The following is a 15,584-nucleotide window of genomic DNA, read 5'->3' on the forward strand; positions in this document are numbered from 1 at the left end:
AAGTAATCAATGCTCACACCAGGGGCCATAGGCAGTTGTAATGCCAGTAGGCTATTCTTTTTTTTTTTTTTTTGGTTTCCTTGGTATGGTGGCCTGTACGCACATCATGGGGCTTTGTATACTTTTATTAACAATGTAGCGTAGCATGGATAAGGCTAGATTAGGAGCATCCTTATCGTTGTTTTGCAGTGAATAGCTGGTCTACTTCAAAAGCAGACCTCACAATAGAAGCCTTATCACTTGCACCCTCACACACACACACACACACACACACACACACACACACACACACACACACACACAGAGCCCCCACAGGATACACCCAGATACTGCCTCTCTGACGCAACACAGACATGGAAACAGTCACCCTGACAATACATCCTATTTTAGCACCTCTGTTGGGCTTTGATCTACAGAGCTTCCAACCTTTATGGGCCCTCTGCAACACTATGGGGCTTCTGACAAAGCACTAGATCTCACAGGGCCTGTGCCATCTCCAATATGAGCTATTTGGTGGTGAAACCTCACTGTCTTAGCATGTTTCGAGGGTACCCATGGAATCTTACATCCATTTGTGAAATGATCAGAATGTCTGTGCATTAGGATTCAAGGAGTTCAGGTTAATGGTGTCTAGCATAGGTGGTCTGTGTGACTACCTCAGTGTCAGGGAGCCCGTTTTGTTGTCGTTAGAATTACAGATTGCACCTTTTAAAGCCAGGGTGGTCGGTGGTAAATCAGGACCACAGCAGGACACGGAGGCGTGGGTCTGTGGTTTACATATGCTGGGGGAGGGCCATTTAGTTTTCACTATCAGCTGTCAGGGAGACGGAGGGGTGGTGGAGGGGGGGGGGAGACGAGGGGGAGACCGGGGGCGGGGCGGGATTGCTGTGACAGCTCAGACCTATCTGTCAAAGTTTGTATTGCAAATACTCACACATCTCTCTCTCTCTCTCTCTCTCTTCCTCTCCCTCCCTCCCTCCCTCCCTGCTCTTGTTCTGTTCTGGTCTCCAGGGCGACCTCCAACAACAAAGTGCGGGAGATGGTGGGCCTGGAGCTGAGCTACGTCAACTCCAACCTCCAACTGCTCATGGAACAACTGGAAGGCCTCAACAGCTCTGTGGAAGTCTACCAGAATTCCCAGTGAGTGTACACACACACACACACACACACACACGCTTGTAGATGTATCTTCAGTGTCAGTCATTTCATGAAACCGAACACATATTTCCCATTTTGTATCATTCGATATCTTTTGTCTTGGAAGCATATATTATAATCTACTGTATACTTCACTTCAGACTGTCATAGAGAACTTCCCGTTTGTGAGAATGGTAAGAGTCTTTGTAGACAGTTTTATTGGGTGCTACGGTGTTGCTGGTTGCCTCTACTTTAGTATGCAGTAAACTTGACTTGGCCTGAAGGACAACACAGCCAGAGCCCATACACAGGCACACACACACACACACACACGCGCACTCGAGCATGCACGCACGCACGCACACCACTGTGGAACTACAGTAAACTTTGCTTGGCTTTAAAGAAAACATAGCCAGAGCCCATAAACACACACACACACACACCACTGTGGAATGCCAGAGAGGCAGAAGTCTTTTGACATGCTGTGATTAGAATGACTTGCACCACAGCAACTCTAGGACGCTCCACACAGAAACAAAGACTTGATGAGAGAGTGGCAGCAAAAGGGGAGAGAGGGAGAGGGAGAGGGAGAGGGAGGGAGAGAGAGAGGGAGGGAGAGAGGGAGGGAGAGAAGGAGGGAGGGAGAGAGAGAGAGAGAGGCATGTTGGCTGGGAACCGGACTGACTGGTTGACACAGTTGGACACACTGGAGAAGCGTGGACCAGGAACCAGTGCACTCTGAGATCTGTCCGCTAAGATAAACCACCCCCTCACACGAGTAATGGAGGAAGTCAGCCCTTATTCTGTAATTTCCCCTCTGTGAAGTATCTTATCTATCTATATCTATCTGTCAATCTCTGCACAAGTCTTCTGTGGAGGCAGGTCACAGGTGCGGTGATGGGGGACACTGCACACTTTTTTTTTTTTTTTGCATTGTGTTAACAGAGGCTTTGTGGTTTATTTCCACCACACCCCATTTTATCCGTAAACCATGGTGGCTTGACAGTTATAGCTCTCTGTAAACCCCCTTATCTGAGGACCGTGTTTCTGTCAGGTGATATTTCCTCCTCACTGCTGATTGGAATGGGTACCTGGTCTACATCCATCAACAAGCCCCTCCAACACACACACACACACACACACAAACACCAACAGGATGAGTCAGGGTATACTTCAGCTGCTTCTCTCAGGTGGTCCTTTAAGAGGGGAGCAGACCACCCTCAGGGTCTGCCTGTTAACTAGCTATCTGTATGCATCCACACACAATCTGCTGGAGGACGCCATGCTCCCCAGGACAACCCCAACAGAGCGGCCTGTTTGGGGGGTCAGGTGGGAGCCAGAAGCGCCTGGTTCTGTCTCTGAGGGTCATTCTCTGGAGACGGGCCGAGGCACGTTCTTCTCCCCCCCCCCCAGCCTTCCGGTAAGAGGCCTGGTCTGGTGTGGTGTGTGCTGGCACTGGCATGCGCTCTCTCTCTCTTTCTCTCGTTCTCTCTCTTCTCTCTCTCTCTCTTCTCTCTCGCTCTCTCTTCTCTCTCTGTCTCTCTCTCTTCTCTCTCGCTCTCTCTCTCTTTCTTCTCTCTCTCTTCTCTCTCTCTCTCTCTCTTCTCTCTCTCTTCTCTCTCTCTTCTCTCTCTCTTTCTTCTCTCTCTTTCTTCTCTCTCTCTCTCTCCTCCTGTTGTTAATTTGAGAGTGCCAGCTCTTCTTTCTTCCCTCCTTGAGTCACTTCTCAGACTGCTTCTCAGAAGGCCAATTAATTCACCATAATGAGGTTACTTGGCGGTTTGAGTGTTTGTTGGGTACCTAACTCCTTCTTAGTGTTGTTTGTGCGTGACTGAGTGGGAAACCGGGTTCTCTAATGTTCTATATAAAAACAGATGCCAACTTCCTTGAGGTTGTTGAGCTCCTTGTGTTTAGCATTTGTGAAATGGCCTGTTGTTGTTGCGTTCCACTGCTTTTTCACTGTGGTTCAGAATAGCTGTTATTATTAACTGTAAATTAGAACTGTTAAAAAAAAAACAAGTGCTCTGAGATGTCTGGGTTGAATTGTTGGGGTTGCAAAGTAGGGCTCTGCCTCCTTTTATGACCTATGACCTTGCACTAAGAGCACCCAACGTCACCCAGACCCAACGCCACCCAGACCTTCACGAAACCACAACTCCTCACCCCCCCCCCCCCCCCCCCCGTGGTGTGAGTCGTACAGGACCTTGAGATCAGACATACCACAGGCCTGGGATCAGCCTTTATTGCCGTGCATCAATGTCACTCCCATTAGTCTCCATTTCAGCCCCTCGGATCCCACAGAGACCCAGACACCTGCCCCCGTCTCTGCCCTGAGACAATGCTAACAGGAGCGCCATTATGGCTCCGTACACAGAAGCTGCAGTCACCTGTCCTCCATTGTGTGTCCAACCGGATGGGAATGCCAAAGGCCCAGAGATGGGCCCTGGCTCTCTCCCTCGTCATCCGGGTGCAGTGTGCAGGTGTCGGGGCAGAACGGTGTGTTCACGCGGTGTTGCACAATGCATGTTCTCTCCTCACGCACCACAATGGAAGCATAGCCTCATTCTCCTACCTGTAACATTACCTCACCATGTTGTGGACGGGAGAGAGACACTGAACAAAGGATCTCCTCTCATTTCTCTGCTTCCCCCCCCCCACCCCCACCCCCCTCCCGTTTGGTCGCCGCGTCGCGTCCCTTTCCCTTCAGAGTTCTCACTCTCAGACCGGTTCGAGCCGGTTTGGTCGTGAGGTAATGTGTGACAGAGAGGAGGTAGCTTTTTACTGTACAGTACGTTTACGACTGCAGAGCTCTGACCTTGTCTTCAAAGTAACCAGCTTATGATCAATCATAGTCATGTGTTACCGCCTCAAGGAGACAACTTGAGAGGTCTTGATTTACCTCAGGTACGCAGAGGGAGGTGAGGGCGCCTCTCCGTCTTAGCATAAGAACACACGTGGAGAGCGTCCTCGGCGTACAGGTCAGTTTACTAGCGTCCTTAGCTAAAGTGCACTCAGCGAACAGTTGGCAGAGATTCCACCCAGGGCCCGGAGAAGACACAATCGAGAGCGATGACTTTCTTACCTCCCCCCCCCCCCCTTCCCCCCCCCCCGTTCCAACCGGAGTTATGAACGGGCGAGTCTCAGACTGACCTCCCATTAGCTCGAACTCAAATCCCCCCTGCTGTTTATTGCCTCTCTGGCTGGAGCTGATGAAACAGACTTATGCTTACTTGAACCAGACTATTACTTTTAATGAAAGGAGAGGATTGTCCGCCATAACTCTCCCCTGTATAAGCCCCGGTCCAGGTTGTCGGTTGGTCGGACTCTGTGAGGCCCCCTCTGTTCTGTGTCTCCCACACTACTGCCTCCTCAGTGAGGGGGAGTTGAGCTGGGGAGTAGGCGGAGGAGGCGGAGGAGGAGGCTTTCAGCATTCCTGGAGATAGGCTAACCTTCAGATGCCTTCAAGCTCCACCAGGCTCAGGCGAGAGCTTCCTCTGCTGTGAATTGTGTTAGTTTCTCGTTGAATTACAGAAACTAAACGGGAGCCTAGTGAATCACCAGGTAAAGAACAACAGCACAGTGGTATGCAGTGAAAACCCCTCAGGGAATTCAGCGGATGTCTACGTCTATGTGCTCATGCCAAGAGAATGAAGTAGTCTTTTAAACTGAATGGGTTTTGGCTGAAAAACAGGACCCAACAACTTGATGATAACATTTAAAAAAAAAAAAAATAAAAATAAAAAAAAAAGCTTTGTGGTCTATTTACACCACACCCTATTTCATCCTTAAACCATGGTGGCTTGACAGCTATAGTTCTCTGTAAACCCCCTTATCTAAGGACCGTATTTCTGTCAGGTGATATTTCCTCTCACTGCTGATGGATGTAAACCAGGTACCCCTTCCTATCAACAAGCCCCTCCAACACACATATACACACACACACACACCCACACACCAGTCTATACAGAGCAGAGCCAGGCACCGCTAATGTGGCGTGAGCTGTTTCTGGAGTTACTGATGATCCAGTTACTGTAGCCCAGAGCAGGCTGTAGAAGTGTTTTGCTGTTTTGATGTTTTGTACTGGCGCTGTTCTGGTGTGAGGACTGGCGGGTTGACGGCTTGCTCGTTGTTCACAGATTAGTTTGTGAATGTACCCATTTAAGGCACAGCTCCAAACGCGTTTCATTGTTAAAGAAATAAAACCAAAGTCTGTTTGTTTTTCATGTGTGCATTTACGTAAACCTTCACAAGTGAATAAACAAAGTTTGCTGGTCGTGTTGGTTTGATCAAGGTGGATGCAGATACGGAGTCCAGCTTGTTTGCTTTGGGTGGTGGTGGTGTTGTTCGTGACGTGCCTGCGTGAAAAGGCAAGCCTTGTCGTCAAAGGGAGTTCCCTCTGATGTGATCTTACATCGTTTGATGTTGGTTCTCTAACGCCCCCTCTTCAAAAATAGCCATACTTCACCTCACACAGTATCTCTGTTTTCTCTTGTGTGTTTACAGAGAGACCTCCAGCATCTCTCTCATTCCCCTGGGCCTGAAGGAGACCAAAGAGGTGGATTTCTCCATCGCTTTCAAGGTACAGTACAGGCCACCATTTCACTTGACAATTTTTTTTCACAGCCCACTTCATACCAGCGCCTTTGAAAACTCTCTCTGTTCTCCTATTTGTTCACTGTTCATACGCAAACGTTGATAAACCCTTGATGTTTTGGCCCTGAACAGATTCAGTTTCATAATTTCAGAAGTAGGTCAGGTGTCTAATCAGTCAGGAAAGACGACAACATAGCTGTGTCAGTAGGAACCTGCTTGTGAAGGCCTTCATGTCCCGATTTGAATGCGCTGAGGTCCAGATGGGGATGTTTTCAGTATCTAGGTGTCACTAGACATAATGACACATGGTTGTTTGTGTCCGGCCCACTTCGCAAAGCCTTTCATTACCACCTGGCTAATGACCAGGTGTCAGTCTCCACCTGTCTGGCACTAAGCCAATTGCACCAGCGGCGTCGCCTCCGTAGCTGAGGAGGACTTCCGCTTGGTTAATGGCTAGGTTGAGGGAGTGGAGAGAGATAAATGTCAAAGTCCCTGGCTATGCTGATGATGGCGTAGGCTAGCTGGTCGTTCGCGAGCTATTGTAGCCATGCTCTGTGTGTCTCTCACACGGCGCTCCGCGGTGCTGTTATGGTTGAGTTTGGGTTCGTTCTGCGACTCTCCTCCTAATTGGTTGGTTGTTTTTTTTTGGCAGGACTTCATCCTTGAGCACTACAGCGAGGATGGAGCCAGCTACGAGGACGAGATCGCCGACCTCATTGACCTGCGACAGGTACTTGCCCTGACTTGCTCACCTGGTGTCCTCACCTGGTATTTATCGCATGCGTTTTTTTACGTAACCGTCTCCGACCCGTCTCTCTGCAGGCGTGCCGCACCCCCAGTCGCAGCGAGGAAGGGATCGAGCTGCTGGCCAAATACTTCAGCCACATGCCTCTGATGGAGAGCCGCTTCTTCTCCCCCACCCGCCAGATGGGCGTCTTCTTCACTTGGTACGTTCCTCCTCAGTGTCTTAAATGCCCATGTCAATCATGGTACGCTCCACCTCGGGGGTGGAGTGATCGCACAATAGCAGGTGTCCATCCAGCCCTTTCACCTCCCCATAGTTATCAAATGCACCTACACGGTATTCCAGATGCTGCCACACCTCACGTTGTAACACCTGCAGTTGGTTGTCTTGCTAAACAACCACACAGCTATATCAAAGTGAGCAGGATATACACACCGCTGCTGGTCTAACCTGTTGTGTCCCTGTGGTTATTCTGTGTTGGGGAATAAATCAACCCTTAGATTACTGATTTAGGGCCGTTCAGTGGCGTAGCACACTAACGTTAGATTAGTGTGTCATAGCAGGGTCCCTGGTTCGATTCCTGCCATCGACATGTCCTGCATGTCATCCCTCCTCTCTCTCTCTCTCTCTCACCCATCCTTCCTGTCAATCCCTACTATCTCTATCCCAATAAAGCAGAAATGCAAAAAAAAGATTACTGATTTATAGGTTTTCCAAGAGGGTCAGTTATGGTGTCGGGTGGTGTCATCATCGCTTTCTGTGTCTTGTCTCCATCAGGTATGACTCCTTCACAGGCGTCCCCGTGTGCCAGCAGAACATCTCCCTGGAGAAGGCCAGCATTCTGTTCAACATCGGAGCCCTGTACACCCAGATCGGCACGCGCTGCAACCGCCAGACGCGCACGGGCCTGGAGGACGCCATCACAGCCTTCCAGAAAGCAGCAGGTGAGAGGAGGTCTATGACACCCGCTGTCGGCCTAGGGCCCTGCTGTGGGAGCGTTCCTGGTCAGGTCATGTGGTCAGCAGTAAACGGATTGCGGGAGAGCGCTGGTGGACAGTTGAGAGAGTTCTCCCAGCGAGTCATGTGATTTACTGCGCCTCTCTCTCTCAGGGTCTCTATCAGAGACTGATAGTGTTGACAGAGTGTGTGTGTGTGTGTGTGTGTGTGTGTTCGTGTGTGTGTGGTGGGAACTGAAGATCTTGTTGTTGAACCAAACCTGAAAGCGAGAGAGATAGTGGCAGAGAGAGAGAGAATTCAACAACAATACTAGCTCCCATGACTGTCACTGTCAGCCTGAAGCACTACTCCTCGGGTGACTTACTTACTCGTGAGAAGAGCTGTCTAAACTGTAATCCACAGCCTTCAAAACTAGATCTGGCTGGATTTGGACACACCTGCACCTAACACAACTACAGCGCCATTGTTGTTGGTCACCCTCCAAACACACTCGAACACAATACTCCATTATCCTCACAACAAGGAAAAGCCCATATGTCACTGACATCCTACTGACTAATAATAATGGTGTGTGTGTGTGTGTGTGTGTGTGTGTGTGTGTGTGTGTGTGTGTGCGTGCACCGGAGACTGCCAGTCTTGCAACCAAAACAAGCCTCTCTATCTGTTTATCTCTGGCTGAAAGACACCTGGCCTACTTCCATCAAAGCAGGAATCCAGCTCTGCGCCGTGTGAACCAGTTTCCCTCTTCTTGTTGTTGTTGTTTGATTCTTTGAAAAACGCAGATAGAATCTTGATAGAATTATGGTCCTGCTCGAGGAGGTTGGAATGGTAATTACAGCACTTGCGGCTGTGCCCCTAGGCGTAATCTTCACTGCCATGTTATAATTGAAACTTCTATTGTATAAAAGCGTTTTATTGTCATGGGAACCCGTGTGGTTGGTATGAGGTGACTGTAATATAACAGGCGGAGCAAACAAGACGTCTCTGCCAGCGACAGATGAGAATCAACTCTCGCTATCAGGCGGATCGTGAACTCTGTGGCGTTTGGCGAGGGAAACACGAGAAGGTAGGACCGAGCTAGCATAAGCAGAACCGCCCATGGAGGCCTCGGCGATGACTCCTCTGTTATTATCCTGTCTGCAGCTCTCCCCTGCCAGCTTTTTTTAATGCGCAAAATAACAGACTCTGCCAAAGTGTACAGTACACAACAAAATGAAAGTTGAGTTTGAGTTTTAGAGGTAATGCGTGGGCTTTAGAGGGAGCGTGTTGTAGAACGGCATCTAGTAATGGCGGGTTGTGCTTTGTGGCGGTTTACCCAGTGGAGTGGAACTGACGTGTGACGGCATGATTCCACAGTGGAAATCTTCAGGGATGTCCCAGCGTTTGTTCTGTGGAGAGGAAAAAGCCAGCCTGAGTGATGAATTCTGAGTATGAATTCAAAGAGGAACAAGGAACTTCAAACAGTGGCGACATGTTATGGCACAAATTGATCCGCCCCTGTTCATGTTGTTGCTCCACAGGTATTCTGAACCACCTGAAGGAGACCTTCACACACACCCCCAGCTACGACATGAGTCCTGCCATGCTGAGCATGCTGATCAAGATGATGATGGCGCAGGCACAGGAGTGCCTGTTTGAGAAGATTGCCCTGCCGGGCATCCGCAACCAGTTCTTCTCCCTCATGAAGATGGCACAGGAGTCTGCCAAGGTACAGTCTTATACATATATAATAATAAGTAATTATAGATATAATAATAAATCATTATTTATTTATATATATATATATATATATATATATATATATATATATATAGTGTGTGTGTGTATATATATATGTGTGTGTGTGTATATATATATATATATTATATATTATATATATAATATATAAAAATGTAAATGTAATATAATTGATATATACAGAATATAATGTAATATAATTATTGTATGCAGAACAGTGACTTTATATGATAGACATATTATATCATAATATAGAATAATATGAATCCATTATGGTATGATTGACAGCGTGACAGGTTTGTGAACGCTAATACCCTTTAAGCTTCATGCAGTTTTCATGCATCATCAATGACAAAGCCAGTTTTATAAAAGCAAGACACGTGTGCTGTCTCTGTGGAGGTCTGAGGTTGTCTGATGGGGCTCATTCAGAACAGGGTTATTTTTAGTATTCCACTAAGGTGTCTCCATTAACAGTCTTTGAATGCCACCTCCAGTGTCACATTCCCCAGGGCCATTTAGTTCTGTTTGAGCAAAGAACAGTACACGTACTTGCTGTAACATTACCTCCCCCACCCCCACCCCCACCTCCTCCCTCCATCCCCTCTCCCCTCCCCTCCCCTCCTCCCCCCCCCAGGTAGGAGACACGTACGACCAGGTGCACCAGTCCATGATCCAGACCCCCATCAAAGACAACGTGCCTTTCTTCTGGTCCACCATGGCCCAGGTCAAGACCAACCACTACCGCTCTCTGGCACATTACTTTGTGGCCACCGCCCTATTGGATCACCAGCGTAAGTGAAGCAGCCAATTGTATCCCTTTTATCTGTGGTTGTGACAAAGGGAGGGATGGAAGGAGAGAGAGAGGGATAGAGGGAGGGAGGGAGGGAGGGAGAGAGAGAGAGGGATAGAGGGAGGGAGGGAGAGAGAGAGGGATAGAGGGAGGGAGGGAGAGAGAGAGAGAGGGAGGGAGGGAGGGAGAGAGGGAGGGAGGGAGGGAGAGAGAGAGAGAGGGAGGGAGGGAGGGAGAGAGAGAGAGAGGGAGGGAGGGAGGGAGGGAGAGAGAGAGAGGGATAGAGGGAGGGAGGGAGAGAGAGAGGGATAGAGGGAGGGAGGGAGAGAGAGAGGGATGGAGAGAGAGAGGGATAGAGGGAGGGAGGGAGGGAGGGAGAGAGAGAGGGATAGAGGGAGGGAGGGAGAGAGAGGGATAGAGGGAGGGAGGGAGAGAGGGATAGAGGGAGGGAGGGAGAGAGAGGGATAGAGGGAGGGAGGGAGAGAGAGAGGGATAGAGGGAGGGAGGGAGAGAGAGAGAGTTGTGTAATGGTTGTTGGCCACTTGCCTAGGTAGACCACGGTCAGTTGCCTGTAACCTTTTAATGGAACAGTGAAGCTAATTCACCACACCTTCTTCTTTCACTCCGAAGAGATATCAGCTTGTCCGGTATCCGCTTTTAAGCAGGCAATAATGGCCTGTCCCCACTAAAAGTATTTGAGGTTTCAATGGAGGGGAGACAGAGGGCCTGGCCCGGGCCGAGCCAGAGAGTCCGGTTACATAACACCTTTTTTGTGTTCAAACAAACCTCCCTCTCCTGCTCTCTCAAAGGCAGTTTCTGTTCTCCAGCTCTGAGGACACGCAGCCAACGGTCATTTAACAAGACAGATAAGGAAATTGTAGTCTTGCACTGTCGTCAACACCCCAGGCGGCTTTAGTGAGGGAGAGCAGGGCTACGGTTGCGTCCAACGCCACCCAGGACAGAGCTGAATGGGACGGGAGGTGGGTGGGTGGGAGGCGGGCCGGGATGGGGGAGGAGGGAGAGGGGAGGGGAGGTGGGAACTTCCTCATTTAGCCCTGGCCCACGCTTTGGCAATATATGTGGAAGTTCCAGAATGACTGCATACTACGTAAATAGTAGTGCTTGACCAATTAACCAACAAGGCACACACTGGGCCCTCAGTTACATTCCGCCTAGTAACAGGGCCACTGCGTTAGATTCAAGCCTTGTTCAGTAGATTCATCGCAATCACAGCTAGATTCACCCCCCCCCCTAACTGTAAATCACAAGCAGCATTTTCCAATATCTTTGGATCTGCTTGTGAATGTGTTAGGGGCCATTTACCCCCCCCCCCCCCCCCCCCCCCATTCAGGATCAGTCACGCCCTTGTCCCAGTGTGAAAAGTTTGTCCGTGACTTCCTTGTTTGTTTGGTTTATTGTGATTGTGTGACGCCTGATTGGCTGTGCTCGGTCCCTGTGTCGGCAGTGAGCCCCAGCGATGACGAGGACCAGCAGGAGAAGGCCCTGTCACAGGTGTACGACGCCATGCCAGAAGGCCACTCCCCCCTCGACATCCTCAGGAAGAGAGAGGAGCGCCGATGCTTGGGTGAGTGAACTACGCTTCCCACAGTCCTCAGGGCCTCAGCGTGAACGGTAGCCATTTTGTTTTTACACTTTCTACTCGTGAATTTGAGTTGATCACATAATGGACGTAACGGTGATTGACTGGTTAAGTTCTGCACTGCGCTTTCAGCACACACATTTTGAGGGTATTATGAGTTCTAAAAGTGTCATGCCCTCCTGACCCGCCCACCCCTTCTCCCCCTCTCCTCCCTCCCCAGGCAAGGCTCACCTCCGCAGGGCCATCATGGGTCACGAGGAGGCCCTGAGGATCCACAGCCTGTGTCGCCACCTCCGCAAGCTGGATATCCTCCACGACATCCTGGAGGCCAGCCACGAGCGCTCGCTGGGCAAGTTCAACGAAAACAACATGGAGGATGAGTTCACCGACTACTTGCAGGCTCCCGACATCATCTGTGAGTGACTAAGCAAACTAAACAAAACATCTTATCACCGTTTTTTGACTCCCCCAATTACTGTGGTGTTTGTTCTATGTAATTGACAGTAAAACACTGTGCCAGAGATAATGTTCTCATCACAATTCTTTGTGCCTGCCTGTCTGTGTGTGTGTGTGTGCGTGCATGCGTTGTTAACAAAATCACCATGAACAGTTTAGTTCCAGGTACATATGATGCAATGTTTACAGTGTCATCATCCAGCCAATATCTCTCCTCTTCCAGAGAGGAGGTTATCAGTGGTGTTCTGATGCCAAACACACCGTGAGATAACGCCTTGTTTGTTCCTCCTCAGCTAAAACGGAGCACAAGGCTGAGATGGAAGTGCCCGTGTCCACAAAGGTGAAAGTCACAGACTTTTTCCAGAGGCTGGTATGTGGGTTACTAATCTTCCTCATTAACAATGCTCCTTTTTCGTGTGTATGTGTAAATGTATTTATTCAGAAATCGGCATAACTTGGCTCTGGATTTGTGCTTTTCTTTTAAAAAGTCTTCTAAAACACCCAGAGCTTGTTATGCTGTTTCTGAATGCAATACGCCTAATGTGCTACCTTCTTAGAAACAAATGGTTCTATCTACAAAACAACTGTAAACTGGTTGTTTGGCTTGTCCATGGAGGAGAACCCATTGAAGTAGAACTATTTTTCTTCCTAAGAGTGCACTAAGGCAGTACTAACATTAACCATAGAGGCAAGCGCCTTATGCCCTTATGATCTTATGATCTTATGATGCTATTCTGGTCTGTGTTTGGAAGCATACATTAGAATTGCGAGTTCTAGTTGAACTCGCAATTACAAATTATGCTCCGAAGCAGCTGGATTTATGGATGTGACTGCAGGGTGCAGTGACAAGGGGGTGTGTGTGTGTGTGTGTGTGTGGCCGGAATCGGCGTACAGACACACCACACCCAGTCACTCTGACAAACCTGTTAACCGTGTTGGGGCTGCGTTGGGTTGATGGATGTGACCTTGGTCGGGGTGAGGTTCAGGGTCACTGATACAGTCCTTAACGTTATAGTCCTCTGGACCACTTTGTGGTCAAAATATGACATATGACATGTCACAGGAAGAGTAAATGGCAACTCAAGTTCTCTTGGGCTGGATTAAAGTACTCAAAAATATATTGTAAACTTTAACTCTCAATCTTACCCTGGGAGTCTTAACCTTCCCCCCCCCCAAAAAAAGACACCTGATAAAACCCCCCAAAAGACACCTGAAATCACACTTGTTCCATAAACCTCTGTATGTCATTGGTTTGGGGCATGGTGTGTCATCCCATCGGCTTGCTACAGTGGCCCTCTGAGCCTGACGGGGCAGAGAGATCCCTCTGGCTGTGTCGAACAATGAGAGAGGATGGAATGTAATCCTGCAGTATCTGTTCGATCCCCATGGTGATAAGCAGAGAGTGAGCCAGGGTTCACACATGCCCATGTGGATCTGAGTGGAGAGAGGCTCCCGCTGAGGGTCTCACAAGGATCTCTGTGTTTCTCTCTCTAGTGTGTACAGTACTTGAGAAAGCCACGAATTAGCATACAGTAATAGCACGATAAACTTAGTCACCAAGTCTTCGTACGATCAATGTGAAGTGCCCACTCCAAGTTAAGATTTCACTGTTTTCATCTCGAATGGAACACTTATTTATCGTGGTTATAATGAGTATGAGGCATTTGATATGTACTTAACACAACCTGGTGTTTCTCTTTTAATCACCCTCTATACTCCGTTACCTTAGTTACAACACACTAACAATGGTGTTTGAATAACAACACTCAGGGTCTCCATGGCAGGTAACCATAGTGACCAGTGTGCGTCTTTCCCCCCCTCTCTCTCTCTCCTCCAGGGTCCTCTGTCTGTGTTCTCTGCCAAGCAGCGCTGGACGGCCCCCCGCACCGTGAACCTGCGTCTGGAGGACCACGACCTGGGCTTCACCCTGAAGGGAGAGCCCCCCGTCCAGGTCCACTCCCTGAACCCTCTCTGCCCTGCCGCTGTGAGTAACACCTCCTACAGCCTGAACCAGGGGGGAAGGGTTATACTGTCGCACACGCAAAGCAGAGAGTAGACTAAGTGGGAAGGGTTTTGATGATGCACACACAGATACTGAGGTTTCAGTTGAGGTCAACTGCCCTAACATAAATGATTGACACATTTAGTTAGAAGTTAGACGTTGACAGACATAAGCTCTGTTTATGACTCATGAACTCAAGACCGGCACATACTAGGAGTTTACATACGAGTTGGACTTAATAAGTTACTATTATAACAAAAGGATAAACACAGCCAATCTAACAGCTTGGCCAATGTGTCAGTACTCAGCGGTCCCCAAATAGTCTAGTAATGCACTGAACAGACTTCGAACCAGGGGGTCAATCGGCCGTCTGGCGGGCACGCCGCAAAACCTAGTGGCCACTCGCGGTACCGTTCTAATTTTCACTTGCAGTTCTACGTAAAAAGACAATTGCCAATGTAATTCCAATGGTGGAGTCTGTATTGTTCCTGGCCAAATGAGGTTGATTCCAGGGTGACTGTGATGTTCTACAATTACTTAAAATATATAAATTCATGCCTTGTATTTTTTGTATAGCCCAGATCGGACGATAGAAGCATTTCTCTCGCCTCTATAAAGCGCTGACGTCGTACGTAAGAGTCTGAGCCAGCCAGGGAGCGGGAACGCGCACGGATTGTATCGGCACGAGCGAGGCACTGCGAACGAGCATGGAAACGTTATGAACCACGCTCGATTTCGGCGCGTTGCATCCCGAAGTACCGAAACAATTGTACAATTATGTACACTAAAGTACATTTAAATCACATTCTGTGTTCTGTATAGGCCAGTACACGCATTATTATTTTGTATGTTCTCAATAATAGTTATACCATGTAGCTATGCCCCATGAATGCAAGATGACAATATAGGAGCCCAATAAAAATCGTATGATGATTAATTGATTTTAATGATGACTATGATGCATAATGAATAGTTAATTATGACAATAAAGACACTGATGTTGAAAATGATGAGACGATGTGATAGGCTATAAATTCAGATTTTGCAAAGGGCATCAAGTTAATAAATGCTGACAGCGATGATATTAGGCTGCACGAAGTTGTAATGATTAACAGTGTCCAACTAATTGTGCCGAAATATTTATAACATATCATTTGTATCATTATTATTAAGTTACTGTACACAATTTGTGATTGGTCTACCACATGGATCAATCACCACATCAAACCACGATGACCTTATTCTACCGTGCTTTAATTGAACCCACGTTATCATTTTCTTTCACGTCATGGTTCGGAAACCTATCCTTAAAGAACAGAAACTCTCTGACTCAAATTGTCAAATGGTCTAGCAGGCTGGTTGGTTAGTCACAGCTTAACCCCGCGTCCCTGTACACCAGACAGTTACAGCGGATATCTGGATGATTTTAAATGACGACTCCCACCCTTTACACGGTGAATCTCAGCTTCTTCCTTCTGGACGAAGGTTTCTAGTCCCAAAGTGCAGAACAAAGCGGTATAAAAATAGTTGTGTTCCAGCAGTCATCACTCAGATAAACAAGTCGTAG

General features: G+C 48.4%; 1 protein-coding gene across 2 annotated transcripts in view; it reads left to right on the forward strand.

Annotated features, from left to right (window-relative positions):
- The window catches only part of rhpn2 (rhophilin, Rho GTPase binding protein 2), a 31,350-nt gene that overhangs the window by 11,183 nt on the left and 4,583 nt on the right, over positions 1–15,584 (forward strand). The window contains exons 3-13 of one of the 2 annotated variants that reach the window (XM_083691527.1): positions 1,012–1,140; positions 5,641–5,716; positions 6,383–6,460; positions 6,553–6,677; positions 7,253–7,419; positions 8,953–9,140; positions 9,804–9,960; positions 11,425–11,544; positions 11,780–11,974; positions 12,309–12,385; positions 13,853–13,999. In XM_083691527.1, the coding sequence (XP_083547653.1) occupies positions 1,012–1,140; positions 5,641–5,716; positions 6,383–6,460; positions 6,553–6,677; positions 7,253–7,419; positions 8,953–9,140; positions 9,804–9,960; positions 11,425–11,544; positions 11,780–11,974; positions 12,309–12,385; positions 13,853–13,999 (1,459 nt within the window). The remainder of the gene's footprint in view (positions 1–1,011; positions 1,141–5,640; positions 5,717–6,382; positions 6,461–6,552; positions 6,678–7,252; positions 7,420–8,952; positions 9,141–9,803; positions 9,961–11,424; positions 11,545–11,779; positions 11,975–12,308; positions 12,386–13,852; positions 14,000–15,584) is intronic. The other variant, XM_083691528.1, reaches the window with a different exon arrangement.

The sequence above is a fragment of the Argentina silus genome (assembly GCF_951799395.1).
Source record: "Argentina silus genome assembly, chromosome: 19".
Classification (NCBI taxonomy): Eukaryota; Metazoa; Chordata; class Actinopteri; order Argentiniformes; family Argentinidae; genus Argentina; species Argentina silus.